Below are 20,843 nucleotides of genomic sequence, written 5' to 3'. Positions count from 1 at the left end.
TCAGTCATAAATTACTTCACAAAGGCCATTCCTGAGCTTTAAATTACTCAATTTATTGATGAAACTGAAAATGCAAAGTGTCAAAGTTTTTAGTGCAGAAAGAGGGGCACTATGCGGACATACACATACTATTTACTCAGACAGACAGCCACAAGCAACTTACAGACGCACAATGACCCGTAAATCAGGGCCCTGGGGGAAAGCCTGCTGCTGTTAACTCCTTAAGCAATTTTATAGGCCTATTTTGGGCATGTATTTATAGAATGATTTAGCACGTGTTGATTTCCTGCGCTTGTTGACTCTGTCTTCTTCACAGAAAACCTTTTCGTTAGGAGTCGGTGACAGGCAAGGAAGTGAATTTAAACTTGTATGAACTGCATGCGCCACAAAAGAGAGTTTGTGGGACCGTGACATAATCAGCGTTTGTCCTCACAAGTGTGACCAAAACCACCAACTCTTTAGTATGTGTTTGATTGCTTTTTAATTGCTCTTTATGTACATAAACACACATATTGAACAGGACCACTATAATTAAATGCCCCAACATTTGCGTTAAGCTGCATGAAGCCTCCACATGTAATTCTGGCCTGTGTGGGCCACAACATTCCTAGAAGTTATTATAGAAACACTCATTCATACAAATACAAGTGTTTTCATCTCACGTTTTCAGGTTTTCTCGGCTGTAATGATTTATTTGACTCAATGAAACTGTAAACTGTTACGCACATTATTTTTGCTCTTGACCTGATTTGTCAAACTGAAGAAATTACAGCCAGGTGTAATTGTCATGCTTCTAGTAGTCCCTCTTTCACTTCTTATTTTCTCTCGTTACAGAGCTGGCAATGGTGTACTGTATAGTCACAGAAGCGTGCGCTTGTATGTGTGTGTTATGTTTGTGAGAGGTTATTTTTGAATCTTCATTGACAGATGTTCCCAATCCAGCTGTGACAGCCTCCACCCGCTCTGCATTCCATATCACACACGCACACACACACACTCAAAGGAAATGCTGGTATGTAGCAGGCAGGTTTTCGGTTGTAACAGATGAACTGATATAGCAGGTCTGACTCTAGTCCCTGAAACAAAGTGAAAGTGTAAAAAAAGAAAAAAAAAGTATTTTTTTAGGGATGCACCGATACCACTTTTTAAGGGTCGAGTACGAGTACCGATATTTTTTTCCTGGTACTCGCCGATACCGATACCGATGCCTGTTGTACTGGGGGGGTTCTCGTTTTATGTGGCAATTTTCTAAGAACAACACAATGAGACTAATGAACAAATCAGCATCTTTATTTTCAACAACTTAAATAAACCTAAAAAAATAAATAATTCTTATTGTGCTTATCACAAATTTTCAAAGCCCAAATTTCACAGTGTCCAATAACCTCCAAAGGGCAAAACCAAGGACATAATGAATGTAATTTTTACCTGCCTGTCACAAAGTTGTCAAAGTGCTAAAGAAATCACAGACAACAAGACAATCAAATTTGTCATAAGGTGCCAAAGAAATCACAGAACAAATGTTTAACGAAACACTGAGTAACAATGTAATCACAGCCGAAAGTGTAAAGTGAAATATTAGAGTGTACTATTAAATCAAGCAACACTATAACTGCAGGAAGAGTGTTCATAAGAATTAAGAAATATAAGCTAAGGATATACGTGAGGTATCGGTCTTTGGTATCGGGGTATTTTTACGAGTACGAGTACAAGTACATGAGCTTGGTATCGGGCCCGATACCGATACTGGTATCGGTATCGGTGCATCCCTATATTTTTTTGTTGTTGTTTTTATTCATATTTATTGTTTTGGTTATTATTATTATTAATTGCATGATTTCTATGTAAAAGCATTTACAATACCTCTGTGCGACGTGTCTTATTATATATGTGCTGGGCACTTCAGTGGAGAGTGGCCAATAAACACCCTTTCAATCAAGGAAATGGATACAGCAGACAGCTCTGCTTAAAGCATACAATTATTGAGACGCAAAGTGGACAGGAGGAGCCAGTGTATATGTTGGGAGCACACCTGCGACCACCCAAATTTATTGACTATGTTCGTAATTGTCAGCTGCCATCAGTAGATGAGAATAAGCTGTTCTTTTATCGTCTGGAAGTTTATGTGTGCATCTGTAAATCGTCTTGAGCATTTGATGCTGGACCTCTGAGAGTCTGCTAGCTTTTGAAGTGATTGATTTCTGTCTGCAGTAGAAGAAGAAAATTGTAAGATAAGAACTTTTGTTGGATGCCTTATCATCACCTAGTGGTCAACCTATGTGGGTTTTTAGTGGCCTATGCCAATACTGATATCTAGAGAAGAGTAGCTGATATAATGGAAATAAGACAGTTTCATGATAGCAAATGAGAGTTTGAAATTGAAGAACATATTTTACACAATATTTATTCAGTATTCGCAAAAAAAGTGGACATATAAATTATCTGTTCAGAAAGCTGACAGCAATAAACTGCCATTTCTGTTAATAGGTCCAATATGTCCCGAAAAGGCTAAATATCAGGCTGATACATCTGTCTATTACAGGTCCGGGGAACAAAAGCTAATGTATGATTTCAAAGATGTGGAAAGAAGTCCTTTGTACAACCAAAATCTGGAAGTATAACAATCATTTGTAATGACGTTGCATATAAGCACTAAAGAGTGAATGCCCCTATATTTGCTATTTCTTGCTCAAACGTGTGGTTTCTTTCTGCCTGGTACTTTGCGTTTTACTTGCTCACTGTGCAGCAGGTGGTATTGCCTTTACTGTGTAAATTTGCTTGCCAAATTTTAATCTAACCGCTCATTACATACAGAGTTAGCCCGTTGCCTTGAGTAAACCACCATAAGTGGCTGTACTGTGGTTTTAGGTGATATAAAAATGAGCTGAAGCAAAACAGTAATGCCATTCTGGTCAATGAAAAAGAAATAAAGACCAATTTAAGAAATTAGCTTTAAATTTGCACCTTTTGATCACCTAGTTTTTACAGTTGAAAATCATCGCATGTGTGATTAATAAACATTTATTGCATAGTGAGGCTTTGTAAGCTTTTGATCATTGGTCATACATGTATTATATCCGGCTAGTTTCTTTCATGCAAGTTTTAGTCAGACGCTTGTTGGTCATTGTTTCTTTGTGCGAGTGTATATGAATGTGTCTCCTATGTTTGTTTCTGGTTTGTGCCTTTGATGTGCATGATGTACACCACATGTATCTTGTCCCTCTTGTTTATCTCTGTGTGTGTGTGTGTGTGTGTGTGTGTGTGTGTGTGTGTGTGTGTGTGTGTGTGTGTGTGTGTGTGTGTGTGTGTGTGTGTGTGTGTGTGTGTGTGTGTGTGTGTGTGTGTGTGTGTGTGTGTGTGTGTGTGTGTGTGTGTGTGTGTGTGTGTGTGTGCGTGTGTGTGTGTCTACATTCCCTTCCTGTGGGCCTCCAGACCAAAGCCTCCTCACAGTGAGAGAATAGACTGGTTTATTGGAGGCCTGTCAGGCTCAGACTGAATTTACTGCCCACAGACAATGTTTATCACTCAACAGAGGGTAATGTGAGCAGAAAGCGCTGCAACCAAAGAGGGAGGGATGGAAATAAAAGACGTGAGGGAGGCGGCAAAGCAGATCCAGAGCCGGGGAGGGCTTTCTGGCCCACTTCTCACTATAGCTCATAAATCTCAAGACCCCATCCTGAGATATGTGTACTTACAGAGAAAGTGAAGAGAGGAAAGAAGGGAAGAGAAAGGGGCGTTGGAAAGCAGCATGACACCTTTCTATGCTGTGCTTTATTTTTTGCTGAAGCATGGAAAATTTTTGTATCTCTCTATCCCTGCAGTGTTTGTGTGATGTGTACGAGTGGGACTTATTTTTTTCTTTTAGTGAGCTATATTTAATACAATTTTAAACACAGCTTAGCCTTAATAGAGGCATCAATTGCACGAAAGATGCTGTTACAAGTACTGGTTCCCTTAAACGTAGAAAAACATATTACCTGTGTAGCATTATCATGTGCCTGTCATTATCATGTGCCTGTCATTATCATGTGCCTGTCATTATCATGTGCCTGTCATTATCATGTGCCTGTCAAAAAACAACAACATTTGACTGATGATCATTTTATGTTATGGCCAACTGCTGATACTGCTTATTGCTGATAATTAATGCACTATTTAGAACAGAATACATTAGAAACTGTTCAATAGTCAATAATATTTTTAAAGATATTTTAAGTCCCTTATGCTCGCTAAGACTGCATTTATTTGATCGAAAATATAGTACAAACTGTCATGTAAAATATTATTACAATTAAAATGTTTTAAAATTGTTTTCTATCTTAATGTATTTTAAAATGTAATTTATCCTGTGATGGCAAAGAATACATTTTCAGCATCATTCCAGTCTTCAGTGTCACATGATCCGATAGAAATAATTCTAATGTGATGGTTTGATGCTCAAGAAACATTTCTCATAATTATCATTGTTGAAAACCGTTGTGCTGCTTAATATTTGTGGAAACCATCTTTTTTTTCAGGATACTTTGAGTAGAAATTTGAAAAGAACAGCGTTTATTTGAAATATAAATCTTTTGTAGCATTATAAATGTCTTTACTGTCACTTTTGATCAACTTTTGCTTCTGTCCTTGCTGAATAAAATTCTTTAAAATATGAATGATCCCTATAACTTTTAAAATGAAATATTATATTATATTATATTATATTATAGTATATTATATTATAGTATATTATATTATATTCATTGCAGAATGTTTTAGGTAAATCCAGCAATCAAGACATTGTATTTGAAGTAGGGAAGACAGTCAACTGTTCAGTGTCACAGAAATTAGAAATTAGTATTAGTTCAAATTAAAAAAGGCAATCTATGCAAATTAAAAGCAATCTTCCAATCAATATAAATGAAGACCGTTGCTGATATTTAACAAAATATGCTAATATTGTCAGATGGTCACTGATGTATTTATTTATTTATTACTAGGGTGCATCCCTAGTTAACCTGTTACCAATTCACTTTCTGTGACATCTTGTTGTGTATTGCCGTATTAAGTTCTTTGAGTTTCTTTGTTGTGCCTGATGGCTGGTGTGAAGCCCTGTGACCCAAATGCCGTCCTCCCTCACACCTCACATTCACACTTTCACACTCCACGGCTTCTGACATTTTACTGTGGCGCAGACGGTGTGATGGCCAGACCGAGTGTGAGGTGGATCCATGGGTGTTTTTAGATGAGTAGCTCTCAATGTCAGAGGTTTTGTATGAATATGTATCATTCATTTTTTCCTTTTCTTTTTGTGATTTCAAACTTAATTTGTGCTTTTTTCTCTGATAATAGCCTTCCTGTCGCTCTAACAGTAGACCATGAGGCTAACAACACCAAGGTCATTGGTTCGATTCCCAGGGGAAACAAGAACTGATCTAATGTGTACCTTAATTTCAGTGTAAGTTGCTTTGGATAAAAGCATCTACCAAATGCATTCATGTAAATGATATTAGTATGAATATTTTTGTTTATGCCAAATATGCATACTGCATTTTTAACATGCAGTTTCATTGCCTGCCTTACCAGCTCAATATCTGTTTGTATTTCCTCCTATATCGTAACCTTGTCTAGTGATGTAAACTCTCCCTTCACTCTCTTTCTCTCCTCCTCGGTCTTCTCTGGCCGTAGGGCTCCCTATCCACTAAGGTGCTGAATAATTAATGGAGGTAGGCTGGGTTGATTAAAACAACACGTCAGTCTGACCTCATTTAGTGAAGGCATGACTCAATGACAGGAACAAGCAGTGTACTCTTAATGACAGATTACTCCTGACTGTGTGTGTTACTGTAAAGGGATTACAATTTTACACAGACACACACCTACAAATATAAAAGTCATTAGCTACAAGGGAGACTTATGATGGTGTCCATACTGAATACACACATTAAACTTTCTGTGTGAAAGTAATTAAAGTCATTGAAATATTTACTAACACCTTTGTACACATGCAGGCTTAAGCTAACAAGCTAACTAGCTTCTAACTGTTTGTATCATCAAGTGAAAATAAAGGAAGTTATACTTTGTCCAAAAGCCTGGTACCAATAAATCACTTTTTTTGTAGAAAAGTTTTTTATGAAGCAAGAAATATGTACAATATTAGCTTCAGGAGAACTTGTGGTGAAAAAAAACAACAACCTTGGTTTTAACAAGCTTAAATTTCTCTTTCGTGTGTTGCTATAACGATTTGCTTTATAAATATTACTGACAGTTTTAAGCCAGGGGTGTTCTGAAGCTGGATATTGAGTTGATGGTGACATTTCTGCTAGAGAAAATACAACTTGTGTCTCTGCTTGAACTTGAAGTCACTGGTGCGGCAGCAGATAAAGATTTGTAAGCGGTTGATAGCAATAAGCTGTGAATTCCTCAAACAGCTGATTGTGACATCAAATCCATCATTGATTTCTGCTTGTATTTCTCATGTATTCAGAAAATTTACATTTTGAATATGGAACGAATTCCCATTCCATATTTAATTGGTAAAGAATGGCAATGTGACGCCTTGATTTAGGAACAATTTCATATAATAAACGGCTGGTAAACCTATTGTAGTGCAGCACAGATGGGTCAACAGAGAAATGTTCTCAGTAGAGACCTATTAATCTTTTAAAAGTTTTGCAAAGCACAAGCAAATATTTAGCTGTTCAAATTAGTTCTTGTTGCTCAATCATAGAATGTACTGAAAACCTTGATTAAATCACATAATCACAGGGAAAATCAAACTGATCTTGTATTACAATGTATTGCATCAATCCCATCCTTGACAACATACTGATTCATGATTTCGTCACAATTGTGCCTGCTAATATTTTTGAATTGTAATTTCGTTATCAAGTTTCTCTAAAGACTTTTTTATTTTCAAAAGCATACCAATGTGTATTGATTGCTTGAGCGCTAGAAAACTTTCAGGTACTTTTTTGCTGAGCAGATACCAGTCTGAATAGTTAAGTTTACTGTAAGTTCAGAGATATCTGAACCTTAAAAAGTCGAAGGAAGAGGGGGAAAAAGTATCTGCATGAATTTGCTAAGCTCAGCCGTTTTGAGTCTCAGTGTCTTGGCTTGAAGACAAAGTAAAAATGGTGTATTGACATTTACAGGAGTGTTTTTCTTCTGGCGTGGATCAGGGGGAATTGGGAACGTTGAGGTTTTGTTTTTGTTCATGTGCTTTCTTCCATTTATAATTAGTTGAGAATTCATGTGTGCAGTGAATAGAAAACTTTTTTTTTTCAGAGCCCTTATCATCATGCTAAATATTTCCTGAACTTTTAATGAATTTGATTAGGAAGTCTTGTACTCATTCACAGATCAGAGATGCTATTGTACAACCATATTATCATAAGAGGCTAAAAAATGAACACAATTGACCTCTCTTCTTTGTGCTGATCCGGGTTCAGGAAGGTAATGTAGAGATTAAAACTGTTACTTGAACCTAAACCGATAAAGGGCAAAGTTAATCGGAAGAATGCTGTGGTGTTTCACTTTTCGTTTTTAAAGTGTATTAAAGGGATAGTTCATCCAAAAAGGAAAATTCATCATTACTCACTCTCTTGTTGTTCAAAACCTGTATGACTTTTTCTTTTTGAAACAGAAAATGTAATGTTTTGGCGGGCACTGTTATGATTCAAGATAATTACAAAAAAAGCACCAAAAGTTAAATTGCTAATCAAGTGTGGTACCTTTGACGCATCATTTGTTGTCTATTTCAGATTTCCCAAAGATTTGCAGAAGCTTTAGTTTGACTTTAGAAAATTTCAAATGTAATATATGAGTCAAATGGACGTATGGACATATGGACTTTATGGTGCTTATTTGTCATTTGAAAGCTTGACAGACCCTGTTCTCATTCACTTTCAGTGGATATTCTTTAAAAAACCATGTGTTTGGAATGACATGCGGGTACATGAGTAAATTAGGACTGAGCACATAATCTCCGGTCCAACTTCCGTCTCATCCAAAAGAAATCTGGTCTGCAGAAATATGTGGAAGGGCTTCTAGAGTGACAGCATGCTTGTTTTCTTAGACTGAAGTTTGGAGACGGGAAGTGCAGTGGCTTTCGGAATGGGGACCAGAATGGCTGGCCAATTGGGCTGGGGGTCAGTGTGTTTGTTCCTGTTCATATCCCAACCCCCTCATGGGTTGTTTGCAGCTGCTCTGGAGAATTAGGGGGAATCCCAACCTAACTAATTGTATAAACTGCTGGACTCACATGAAGGAAGAAAAAAAGGGCTCAAAATAGAGCGTGTCCTGAAAATGATTGAAGATTGTTTTTGAAATTTTTAAGAATTTGGCATCTGCTTAAAACATGTGAGCGTTGTGTGTAATCATTGTTTGTGCACTTCAGACGGTTGACTTAATTAAGTGATCTACAGTGTCTGTTATCATGTTCGAATTGTTTTGAATGAGGTCAGCGAACTTGTGCGTTGAAATTCTTTCCACATAATGTAAAAACAGCATTATTCATTTGAAGGCAAATGTGAGTTATTCCTTCAGAGGAGGACCCAGATGTGAGAGCTGGACTGTTGATGAAGGGGGGTGGTTCCAGATGGTCCACCCGGGTCTGGTTAAATATTATCAGTCAACTGGCCTCCCCCACTGCCTCGCTGAGCCTGTAATCCATCGTAACTACCCAGCCCTCTTTCATCTCCTCTCTTTTTCCCCCTTTTGCATTTTCCTCAGAGGAGTGGATTATAGGAGGTCCTCATTCTGCATGCAAGAAGCACACTCGAAATAGATAGAGCGGGAGATGTCTTTATATCCTGCTGTCAGATACAATGTGAAATTTGTGGACATTCACCCGCTGCATGTACTGCAGATGTGGAAATACAATGTCATGTTAGTTCCAATGTAACATTTGACAAACTGAGAAAGATATTTTTTGCATTGACTACCAAAATGTTGCCATGTACCTATTTGTTAACAGTTAAGAATGACTTATCTTCTCAACCCAGAAACAAAGCAGCAAAAAATTAGACGTCCGCCTTCATAATATATAAAAATGTTGATAGAATATTTTTTTCTTCCGATCATTAGAGCACTGTTAGATCTATAAACCTGAAGATATATAAAACATTCTTTAGAAAGCAGAATTAAACCATAATAATGTCAAATTCTATCCGATCTATCAACTTTTTTTTATTATTGTACCTTGTCTAATAGTAATAATAATGATGAATTATAAATATGTTTTATTTATTTTACATTATTTTTCTATTATTCATGGATCTCCTAATAATATATATAATTGTTTAATTTTTGCACATTTTTACATTCTTTTTTTTCACTATGGTTCCCACAGACCACTTAATATTTATTATTATTATGATATTCTGTATTTATTTTTCATTTTACACATTTTTACAATTTTTCTATTTTTTCCACAGACCACCTATCACTCCCTTGTAGACCCCAGTTTGAAAACCTAAAAGTTAACCAATAGCCAAATAGCTATTTAAGCATTGTTTTAGCAAACTTTCATTCAGTCTAGCTTCATTCTGGTAACAGCCCTTTTTCCGGTCCAGTTGAAAGTCCTGTTTGAAATGTGTCACATTACATAATTAAAATGGGTTGCAAACAGCAATTCATGCTGACTTCTTTGCTTTATATCACTATGACATAAATAGCATTTCTTGCAAGTACATCTATTCCATGCCTTTATTTGATGTCCAAACAGCTCATTAACATTTTCTTCTCTGAACCTGTAATCTCTTTGTGGTTGTTCTGAAGCGCTCAGCCTCTCAATGCTCCGTGAGTTGCGGTCAACCCACCCGTTCGCGGCCCCCGTCTGTCCCTGTCTTCCAGTGCAAGTGCATGAGAGCGCTTGAGGAATGCTGTGTCTCTATTGTAATTGTATCAAGGGGTGGGGGAAAGATGGGTTAATTACCCTCTCAAAGTGGCCAGTGCACTTGGAGAAGAGGGTCAAACAAGTCATAATGGCGCATTTGCCAGGCCATTGTGAGGGTACTGTAGTAGAGCGACTTGCTCTTGTTCCTGCTCCAGACCGCTTTAGGGGGCTTTCGCTGATTAAAGGGGGGATTTGCGTCGGTTGCTTTCATGGGTCCTTGGCTAGGAGAATCGATATGTCAATAGGCTCAGTATCTATATGCAAAGCAGGGGTTTGGCCAGCACATTCAGGGCTTTTTGATATGCATGGGGCTTAGGCTTAAGCCACTGGCAGTAAAGACTGAGCATTATCAGAGGCTGCTTGATGCTCTTATGTGTGGTGATATGGGGTCCTCTCTGGGGAGTGGGTCTGCTTGGATAAGATAGAGAGCTGGTGGCCTGGAAGGCTGGTTGTGTTTCTGGTCTGCCGTTGTGCGTGTGATGACTCAGAACTTTAAACGGAAAAATCACTGGCTTTTGTTTTGGCCGCCCATCTATGTAATGTACCAGATTCTTCCTGCCCGGGGCCCATCATCACAGCGCAGTCCCACTGGGTCCTTTGTGTGTTTTTTTCTCCATGTGAAAGGGAGCCAGAATGAAAAATCAAGAGCGAGAGTGTCGGGGGTGAAGGTCTTTCCTCTAGGGGGTGTCAAGGTAATGGGCCTGTTTAGAGAGAAGCCCCCTATCTGTCTCTTGGCCTCTCAATATCTCCCTGTCGTGATGGAAGTAGAGATGATGGGGCTTTCTTTCATGCCGTTACCATCCGCAGAAGATGGAGTAGTGCTGGGACACTGGTCGGGGTCAGCGGACCTCCCCCACCCTGTACTCGGCTCCACCTCGCTCTTAGCCTCTTTGAAATGGTGATGATGATGGGGTGACCCCCGCTGCCCCCTGATGCGATACCCTCAATGAGGCTTGGGTTTGGTAGATCATTCCACTGCCCCCACTTTTCCCTCCCCAGAGCTCCACAGCAACCGCTGCCCCGGTCTCGGACGCATTTGTCATGTCCAGACCCTGCAAGCTGCACCTCTATGGGGCTTTTGTTCCCCAACCTGCTGGCTAAGCAGGGGATTTTAGATGGACCATTAACATTTGAACCAGCTCGGCACATTTCCCTATTGCACTCGATCTGTGCTCGGGCCATTACTGGTGAAAAGACTCTGAATTCTACATATAGGTCACTAAACATTGCAAAAGACCAACGATATCACGATAGGAGCTGTTAAATGTGAGGTTGTTAAGGAGACTATATACTGTAGAATGACCTGTTGATGATGATTATAATAATCATACTGTACTACAGGGAAAAAATGTAATGTACACATAAATCATTTTAAGACAAATCATACTCATATCTTCCCTGAACATACTCAAATGACCCAATACAAATAGTCATATGTGTCAGTGAGCTGTTCATCTGTTTTTTGAGTCAGTGAAGTCAGTAGGTCAAAAAGTTGTTATGATGCATAGCCAGGGTACAGGTGAAGTAGACTTGATCACTCATGCTGCACCTTAATCTAAGCAGATCTCAGAATAATATATCAAATTTGTTTATAAAATAGAGATGCATTAAAGGGATAGTTCACCCAAAAATGACAATTCATTTCAACTGTTTTTGTTCATATACATAATCAAAGCCAATGGGTCCAAAACATCAATAAACACATTTTGTATGGAAGCTTATTTATGCTGCATAAGATTTTTTTATATATATATTTGGTAAATCATAATTATGACAATATTAAACTGAGATACTGAGTCATAATTATGAGATAAGTAAAACAAAATTAGACTAAAGGTTAAAATTATGGTCATGATTATTACATAAAAATTAGACATTGTATTTATCTCATAATTTCAAATTCATCTCATTATTATAACAGTACCATAATTGTAACTATCTCATAGTTATGTCATAGTATATATACCATAAGGATAGTAAGAGGCTGGATCTATTCTCATCACTTAATCCTTGACCTTGAGCCAAGAGTAATGAGACGACACTGCTCAAGCAATCAGGATCATCAGCGGCCCTGTGGACCAGTCAGTAGCCTTCACCCGCTAACATTACACATCTGGCAGGGCGGTTTACGGTAGCTAATCTCCACCATATGTTTTACAACAGTAAGCATCAGCTGGCAAATAGTAACAGCAACAACTTCTCAATGCATTTATATTGGGCCATAATTTACAAAGAGCTATGCCGTTTGATTATTAATGACTATATAAGGTATAACCCTCTCCAAATCGCTTGCAGGAAATTGCTTCAGCGAGGTTCACAGAAGAGTTAATAGTGTGCATGTCCGGAGATTGCGATCAAGGTTATGTCACTCAGATTAAGCATACTGCCTATGTGATTGCATTTTATAGGAAAATGGTTCACTTTGTCATATGCATTTTATATAGCTAGGGTTCAGAAACTGTCACTGTTGAGAATGTTGAATGGTATCACCTCTTGACCTTTGTTGTTGTTAACAGCATGTGGCAAATCCATACTGTGCTTACTATACATTGAGTCAGCACAGGTCCTCATTGTAACAGTATTGAATGATGGACCCTCCCTATCAGACAGATTAAAGGCATTGTGCCTGAATGCAAACACCCATCTGTTCATCAGGGCCAGGCATTCTGGGACAAACTGGGTCATGTGACTGATGGAATAATAAGAAGAATTTAAGACTATATGCTATCAGTATGCTAACACCTTCCAAACTCAGTCTAACTGCATTGACATTGTGCTATTATGTTCTCTTGAGACAGGCATCCACTCCTAACAGCATATATCATGCACCATTGATAAAAAGTCGAGCTTAATAGAAAATAAATAAGCTTTTTTTATGCGTATTTAGAGGAAGTGAGGTGGATTGAGGGTAATAAATAGCCTCACACTTTCAAGTTGCCAGCAGGTTTGCTCATGCATTTCCTCCTAAAGCCCCATAAAGTCTTTGAATTCCTAACAGCCGCCATACAACCCCCTCCTCCCCTGATATACTGCCCTTCTCGACTCCTGCAGTCTCAAGGTATTGCGAATCTCAGGTCATTTGCCTCCATTGATGACATATGCAGCTTATTACACTCTCTTGTTGTTTAAAAGAATCAACGTTATGACTTATTTTCTTTTGAAATGTCACACAATTCTGATTACACAATCAGGTGTCTTGGTGTACAATTAAAATCAATTAAACACACATCATATAGTAGTACTATTCAATGCTGTGCAATCTTGATAATGGAATATTTAGTAAAGTCGCTTTTAAATTAGAGATGTAGAGTTAAATTTCAGCTTGTCACCTTTGTGTAAAGGTACAGTCATATTAGTGAAAATTTGCAGGCAAAAGATGTTCATGGTCTATTGACAATATAGCGATGTATTAAGCACCGATCACGCAGGAGTCTCTTTGAAATCAAGTAGCTTTCTGTTGGTCAATGTGGTGAATTTGCATGACTAACTGAAGCCGATGCAAAATCTGCTTGGGTAAATCTTTCGCCCTCACGCAGAATTCCCAGTTGTGCGGATTCCCATTGAAATGACCATTCTGCCAGCGAAAACTCACTGAACAATAGTAAATGTGACTTTGCCTTACCACCAGTATTTACTGTATGTGGATGTGTTATGTCTTGCGTGAAACATTTAAACTGCCACAAATGTAAAGCAGTTTTACTTAGAGCCAGTCACTTCCCCCCTTGACCGTTTCATAGCCAGATTTATATGGGTCTGGTTGGATTAAAAGGACTGCCCATTAATAAACGCGTATTTATTGAATGAGCGGCCTTTTGTGTGCAGGCTAATATTTTAGATGGTGAAAAATCAATACAGTACCTCTTACATGTCAAGGACAAAAATGCGAGGGCTGAAGCCGGAAAATAAGGGGAGGCTAATACGTCGTTTCACTGATGGATGGAGCCATCAGCGGATGGCAGCAACCTTGGTGCGTTGAGCTGACGGATGCTGTAGGACTGGAGCCCGAGTGTTCATTGCCTTGTTATGAGCACTGCTCTCTAGACAGTGTCTATGGATTTTGTGGTGGGAAACTAGATAGTGTTGCAATGTGTTGTTTACCTCACTTTGTAATGATAAAGCAGTCATGGGGTCAGTGAGTGTCTTTTTTAACAGAGACAGCATGTGGGTTAACTGGAAGAGTATAGGTGATCAGTGCATATGCCTATTATTATTAAATGCAAGTTCTGCTAATTAGAATGCTACATTTCAACCGATTATAATTTTAATAGAATAGTAAATAAATATTGAGATCAGCATGTTTATTTATTATACATTCACAATGGCCATTATTGGTTTTTAACCATAAATCTTTAAACCATGATAAGCCGATTTTTTTCTCATCTCTAAATTTGAGAGTCTGTCTACTTTTAAATGGCACAAATAGTAAACATAAACCTATTTACTGAAATAAGATTGAGGGATGCACACTATTTCAATTCATGCTAAAGTCATAAAAGTTATTAGAAGATGCAGGCCTATTATCTGTCTTTCCATAAATTGAACATTTTGTGTCTGGATGACACAAAATGCCATCTTTTCATTTTCTTCTTTAAAAATGATCAAATAATTTTATGATGAAATAAAGATACTTGTAAGAATTAATGTTTTATTCAAAAGTTCTAAAATCCAGTTTTAGTAATGTCCCAATAACCCCTGACCTCTTTCTTATACTGTTTTTTTTTTTATAAGAAAAAGGCAATCGAATAAATGTAAACCTGTGCCTGTAAAAACTTTATAGTTCAGCTTGTTATGGCGACAGGTCCTCTTTTAATGATGGCGCATTGATAAGACTGAGATTAGGTTTATTGGCAGCCAATGAGAGACCGGTACAGTCAGAGTGGGGGTTTATTGGGGCGGAGCTTATGCGCAGCTGCTGACACTCGTCCAGAACTGCTGTGTGGGATAGCCAGGAAAGTGCGTGAAGACTAGTTACCCTGTCGAAGAACGCTTTTGTTTTTCAGGGGGAAATTTCCCAGAAGTATGCGAGGGCTTCGACACAAGATGCTAAAGACATTACTTTGAGTTCGCGTCTTTGCAGGGTCTGGAAACACTGGAGCAAGTTCTTCCCGTGTCTGACCAGCAGCCCTCCAACGGGATTATTCACGAGACGGAGCCGCTCTCTCATCGATGCGGACGGCTGCTTGTTTACAGTAAATATGCGCCAATACGTCGGTCTGTTAACGTATATAATTTAGAAAACGAAACGTATGTGAGCGATAGGGGTTTGTGAGCTTTGAAAAATAATCGCTCCAAACAGTTTTCGAACGTTTCCACGGACTGCGCGCGGGATCCTGCTTCTACGTTAGCAGTTGCACATCGATCATTGGGTCTCATACAGAGCCACAGTTTCAACAGCACGCTGTGTTGTAACAACTGGAGCAGGATTTTAAAATCTGAAGAATGTAGTTCATTCCCCGTGGACAGCGCGAGCTTCTGCTGAACTGACTTAACGTACATAAACACTGAAAAGAGCACCGTTTCTCTTTAAGTTTTATGTACGCTATGGTGCGAAATAGCATTTTTCGTAGGGACGCTCCCATTTTATTGTTTTGATAAGAGGATTATTTTTTGTGTATATATTATAGTAACCCAACATTTCCCAGTTGTATATAACGTTTTAAGCCTTCTGCTGCGAGTTTAAGAAGGAAACGTTCACTTTTAGAGAATAATTGCTTGCATTTCACGATGTATGAGAGTGTGGACGTTGTTGGACTGACCCCTAGTCCGAACCCATTTTTAAGCATGGATTACTACCACCAGAACCGAGGCTGTTTGATCCCGGATAAGGGCCTCGTCTCGGGAGTGTCCCGCGGATACAGGACCCCGCACTGGAGCGGCTCGAATCACTGTAGGTGGCCTTTTGTTTTCTCTATCCTTAACAGTCTATGACCTAACATTATGCGGACAATTTCATTCGGAGTTCCTCACTCGACTGCTGAATGTTTGGGGGAGTCACTGGGGCTCTACAGGGGCAGCAACTACACGTCAGCTGATGAGTGTGGGTATTTTCCAGCATGCTTACATGTAGGCCGTGTCGCAAATCTGACTACCTAGACAGCTGCTAATACACTTTAATATAAGCTATTTTAGTGCCTGTTATAATATAATAAGGATCAATTTATTTCCAGCAAGGCTATGCAATGTTACATGTGTGGGTTGTCATCGTGTACCCAGTATCTCAGACCAAATATTTTTTAGAACATCAACCCTTTCAGGCAGCGCATTTCCATTAGATTTCTATTGACGTTGTAATGAATGAGTTACAAACTAATCAAGTTAAACATGGGTTCAAATTCCTTAGACGTGGGAGGGTCAAAGGTCATTTGAGGCAGTTTCTTCCAGTGACCACTTCTCATTACATTGTGGCAGATCATTTTAAAAGTTGAAACAGTTAACCTGTTCCAGGGTTGTAAAAAAAAAACATTTATTTTGTCTGGCTGCTGTAGTTTGCATACCATATAACAACTTCAGTAGTAGAAGGCTTTTGATTTTGGATGTCATAGTTAGCTGGGAGAGCAAGATCTCAGAAGCATCATCAGCAGCTGTATGAAGCCAAATTTGAATCAAAGCTACATGAATGCCATCAGTTAGCCTACTGTCTGCTTATTTTCCTACTGGATATATATGTGTGTGTGTGTGTATATACAGTGATGTGAATAAGTTTGGATACCCATGCTAAAGTTGACTAAAAAGAGGAATAAAAAACATCTTTTGGAAATTGATCTTAATGCCTTAATTAGAAAAATGAGGAAAAATCCAACCTTTAAGGACACCGATTTTCTTTGTGAATGAATAATGTATCATAAATATATGTTCTTCCTTAAAATACAGGGTGCATAAGTCAGGACACCGTATGTTAAATTCCCATAGAGGAAGGCATATTTTTATTTTTAAAGGCCAGTTATTTCATGGATCCAGGATAATATGCATCCTGATAAAGTTCCCTTGGTCTTTGGAATTAAAATATCCCCACATCATCACACACCCTTCACCATACCTACAGATTGGCATGGTTTTATTTCAGTTAGCCTAATAGCTAGTTTGATTTGCATTGAAAGATGATCTTATGGAAAGTACCCCATGCCAATCTCTAGGTATGATGAAGGGAATGTGATGATGTGGGGATATTTTAATTCCAAAGGCCAAGGGAACTTTATCAGGATGCATATTATCCTGGATCCATGAAATAACTTGCCTTTAAAAATAAAAATATGCCTTCCTCTATGGGAATTTAACATAGGGGTGCCCTGACTTATGCACCCTGTATTTTAAGGAAGAACATTTATTTATTTATGATACATTATTCATTCGCAAAGAAAATTGGTGTCCTTAAAGGTTGGATTTTTCCAATTTTTTTTAATTAAGGCATTAAGATCAATTTCCAAAAGATGATTTTTTTTATTCCTCTTTTTAGGCAACTTTAGCATGGGTGTCCTAACTTATTCACATCACTGTATATATATATATATATATATGTGTGTATATTTATATATATGTTGACATTCTTAAAATGGAAAGAATATTTTTTTATTTGAGAAATGAAAGGTATGAAAAGATAAGGTGGTTTTTCCCAATAGCCACACTGTATTTAAAATGATTAAGGATCTGATGATCTTATTCTGTTTCGTATGTTTGTTCTTACCATGCTGAATACTTGGGATTTAATCTGATTTGAGATGTTATATTTTTAGTTTAAAGTCTTATTGAATATTAGCTGTTCTAATATTTCTGTTAAATGTTGAGAGCATAATGGTAAATAAAAATGTCCTTGAAGGAATAGGGAATGCATGTAATATCACAGCTTGTACAAGGCCACAAGAAATCTGTGATGTCTTCTCACAGCGTATGGTATGTGTTTGCAACAGGAGCGTGACATTTCAGGGGACCAGAGTCTGTCTGGAAACATGGTCTCCAGTGATTGTTGGGGCATGTCAACAGCGCTAATCTTGTGTAAGCCTGTTTGAGGGATGATTTGTTCTGCAGCTCAGCATCCTTTTCTTATGGAGAACAGTCCTAGCAGCCAAAGTATGTATGGTTCTTGAAAAGGGCACGTAGAGCAAGACTCAGTGGTGCGTCCATGTGCAGCTCGACTTCAGAGGTGACAAGATCTAAATGAAGTCATACGAAGGATAAGTGGCGTCCTAAAATCCTGTGTAAACAACTCAAGCTTTTAATTTTTTTTTATTTGTGTACATAAGGGACATGTTAGGATGGAATATACTGTCAAAATTTCTCCTCCTCCCCCCTGCAGACCTCATTGTGGGTTGTGCTTTGTTTTAAATCCAAGATGATGTTTTATATTAATCCAGATTTCTGCAGCAGTGACTTTCAGAGGTGGCACATAGGATTAACAGTGCTTTCTTGTGTAACCCATCATAGTTTCCACTTTGCAAATCACAAAGAACTAGAAAGACTCTTGAGCGATTTTCCTGAAGTGCAATTGAATTGCATTGCTCTTTCAGATAATCCTTTTTTACTTATTTTTTATTTATTTTTCAAGCAAATAGTGCAACAACAGAAAAGATATACAATAATAATAGTAATAACTTATACACTTATGCTTGAAATGGAGTGGGGAGAAGTAAAACTTATTGAACCCCACCCCAGTCTGTCAAAGAATTTATACAAGAAAAAAAAAAAGCTGCTTCCTGCTTCAATAATCTCAGATAAAAAAAAAATATATATATATATATACACAGTTTCCGCTAGAAAAAAATGGTGCCAGACAAAGTGACCGGCAGAGGTTTCGTTTTACGGACATTTTAATGATATGCCGGTCAAATATCGCCTCTTAATTAGTCAAGTTGAGGAAAACTGGAGGCAGTCTATGTAATTTAAAAAATGAAATAAGGCCGCATAGAATGCAACATGTTATTATTAGCTTAACTTTCAAATAGACGGAAAAAAACATGAACGTCCGATTGGCGTCACACACACACGTTTCACATTCATTCACTTTTTGAAACATTGAGGCACGGATGTACCTAATACAAATAAATAAAAAATCTCCAGTTAACTAGCAGATCATTCATTTAGTTCGCTATTAAATAAGATCTAGCGCTAAAATCGGTTGTTTTTAAATCAAGCTGAGCGCTCGTGTCCGCTGCTATCAGCTGCATGGACGATGCGCTGCGCGAGTTGCGCAATCTTCACTCGGACGCGCGTTTCAATCTATTGCCGTTGCAGAGACTCTCTATTCATTCCGGTAAAATCACAAAATAAAATGCACACAAAGGTGTCCCTGCTTGATATAGACTGTAACCATGCACTGATGAACATATAGGCTATTCAGTTTTAATGAGAGAAAAATAAACTGTAGGCCTATGAGTGCGCGGATTAGAACCACTGATCTATAAGCTATAATGAGATGTTCCTGATTCACCATTGTCTGGCCTCTGAAAAAAGCTTTTAAGGCTAGTCTGCCTGGGCCTGGCCATATGACACGTCTCACTCAATCGTTAGTTTTTTAGGTCTATATTACAGCCGTTTTAGGCGTGCGCTTTATTTGAAATGCAGCATGCGATGTTGTTCCATAACTTTCAAACAGTAGAGCTTGTTCATTTATATTTATAACATAGCCAAAGGTCGGTGTATTTTTGCTTTATACATTTTAGGCTTATTCTCAAATTCAGATTGTGTTAGGGGGCGGGATTATTAGGCAATTTTAATCGGACAATTTGACCGGAGAGATTTAATTTTGTCGGACATATCATTTTTTTCCCAGCCAATGTCCAGTAATTACCGGACAACGGAAACCCTGATATATATATATATATATATATATATATAGTGTGTGTGTATTAAATAAATAATAGCAATAATAGTACCTCATTGAGAAACAATAATAATAGTTGCACAAGTGCAAAACCACACATACTATACATATTCATAATATACAAATATTACCTCAGATAGCAATGATTATCAAATACCAACAATGGTATATGGAATACCACAAGAGTATATTACAATAACACATGGCTACCAACAATGGTATATGGAATACCACAAAGGCTAAATAACTAGTCCAACACTCCACACAACATGAATACAATCAAACCTCATTAATATTATAAAGGGACCAGATCTTTTGTTTATAAAGACGTTTGAAATTGTGTATGCCTTGACATTGCTTTAATTCCAGCCCCAGATTATTCCACAAAGTAACCCCACAAACAGACATAGAAAAACTCCTCCTGATGGAACCCGCCATTGGGACCCTCAGAATAATTAAAGCCAGACAGTAGCATTTTTGATGACCACATTCTTAGTCTTACATCAGATCATGAGACTTTGAGCAATGTATGTTTTCAGAGTGTTCCTTTAAGTGACACTTCAAGATAGTGTGCTGTAGTGGCTTTTTTTTTGGTACTTGTATTGTTTTGCTTTCCTCTGAAGCGTGCCGTGTGATTTGGTTCTTAGTGGCCTCCAAACATGAGCACCTTCATGGCCATCAGGAGCGGATTAAGCCCCCCACCTCCCTGACCTCTAGGCCTTGGTACCTCGGCGCAGTGAGAGGCTCTGGCGCTCCGTGTCTTAGGGAGGCATCCATCACGGTGTGTTTGAAAAGCTTTCCATCATTCTGAAGGCTGCCTGGGACCCAGCAGAATGAAAGCAGGCGGTCGGATCTCTCTGCTGTTCCTCCCCCACTAAAAGACTGTTAACTTTCTATTCACAAGTGTCCTCGTGACATTCCAATGTCTCTCTTTTGTTTTAGTGGATAGCTTGATCTCTCGTGAACATGCTGTTGAAGAGCATGTGCATCTTGTGGCTGTATATCATCACAGTTTTATTTGGTAGTTTGTATTTACAACATCACATTAGCCTTGTTTCTGTCCAAATTGTAAATTTGACAATCAAGATATTGCAAAAAACCTAGCTAATAGCTAGTAGGGGTGTAACGGTTCACATAATTCACGGTTTGATA

At 38.2% G+C, this 20,843-nt stretch overlaps 1 protein-coding gene across 3 annotated transcripts in view; it reads left to right on the top strand.

Moving 5' to 3' along the window:
• Positions 1–20,843, top strand: part of rarab (retinoic acid receptor, alpha b) — a 152,345-nt gene that overhangs the window by 79,961 nt on the left and 51,541 nt on the right. Inside the window, exon 1 of one of the 3 annotated variants that reach the window (XM_077212880.1) lies at positions 14,764–15,764. The exons of the other annotated variants lie outside the window; for them this stretch is intronic. Coding sequence (XP_077068995.1) covers positions 15,602–15,764 — 163 coding nt within the window. The 5' untranslated portion in view covers positions 14,764–15,601. Of the gene's footprint in view, positions 1–14,763; positions 15,765–20,843 lie in introns of those variants that run through there. 3 annotated transcript variants of the gene reach the window in all.

The sequence above is a fragment of the Siphateles boraxobius genome, unplaced genomic scaffold (assembly GCF_051911475.1).
Source record: "Siphateles boraxobius isolate OS27281-9 unplaced genomic scaffold, OSU_SipBor_1 66, whole genome shotgun sequence".
NCBI classification, from domain to species: domain Eukaryota; kingdom Metazoa; phylum Chordata; class Actinopteri; order Cypriniformes; family Leuciscidae; genus Siphateles; species Siphateles boraxobius.
This window is presented reverse-complemented; position numbering and strand designations above follow the sequence as displayed.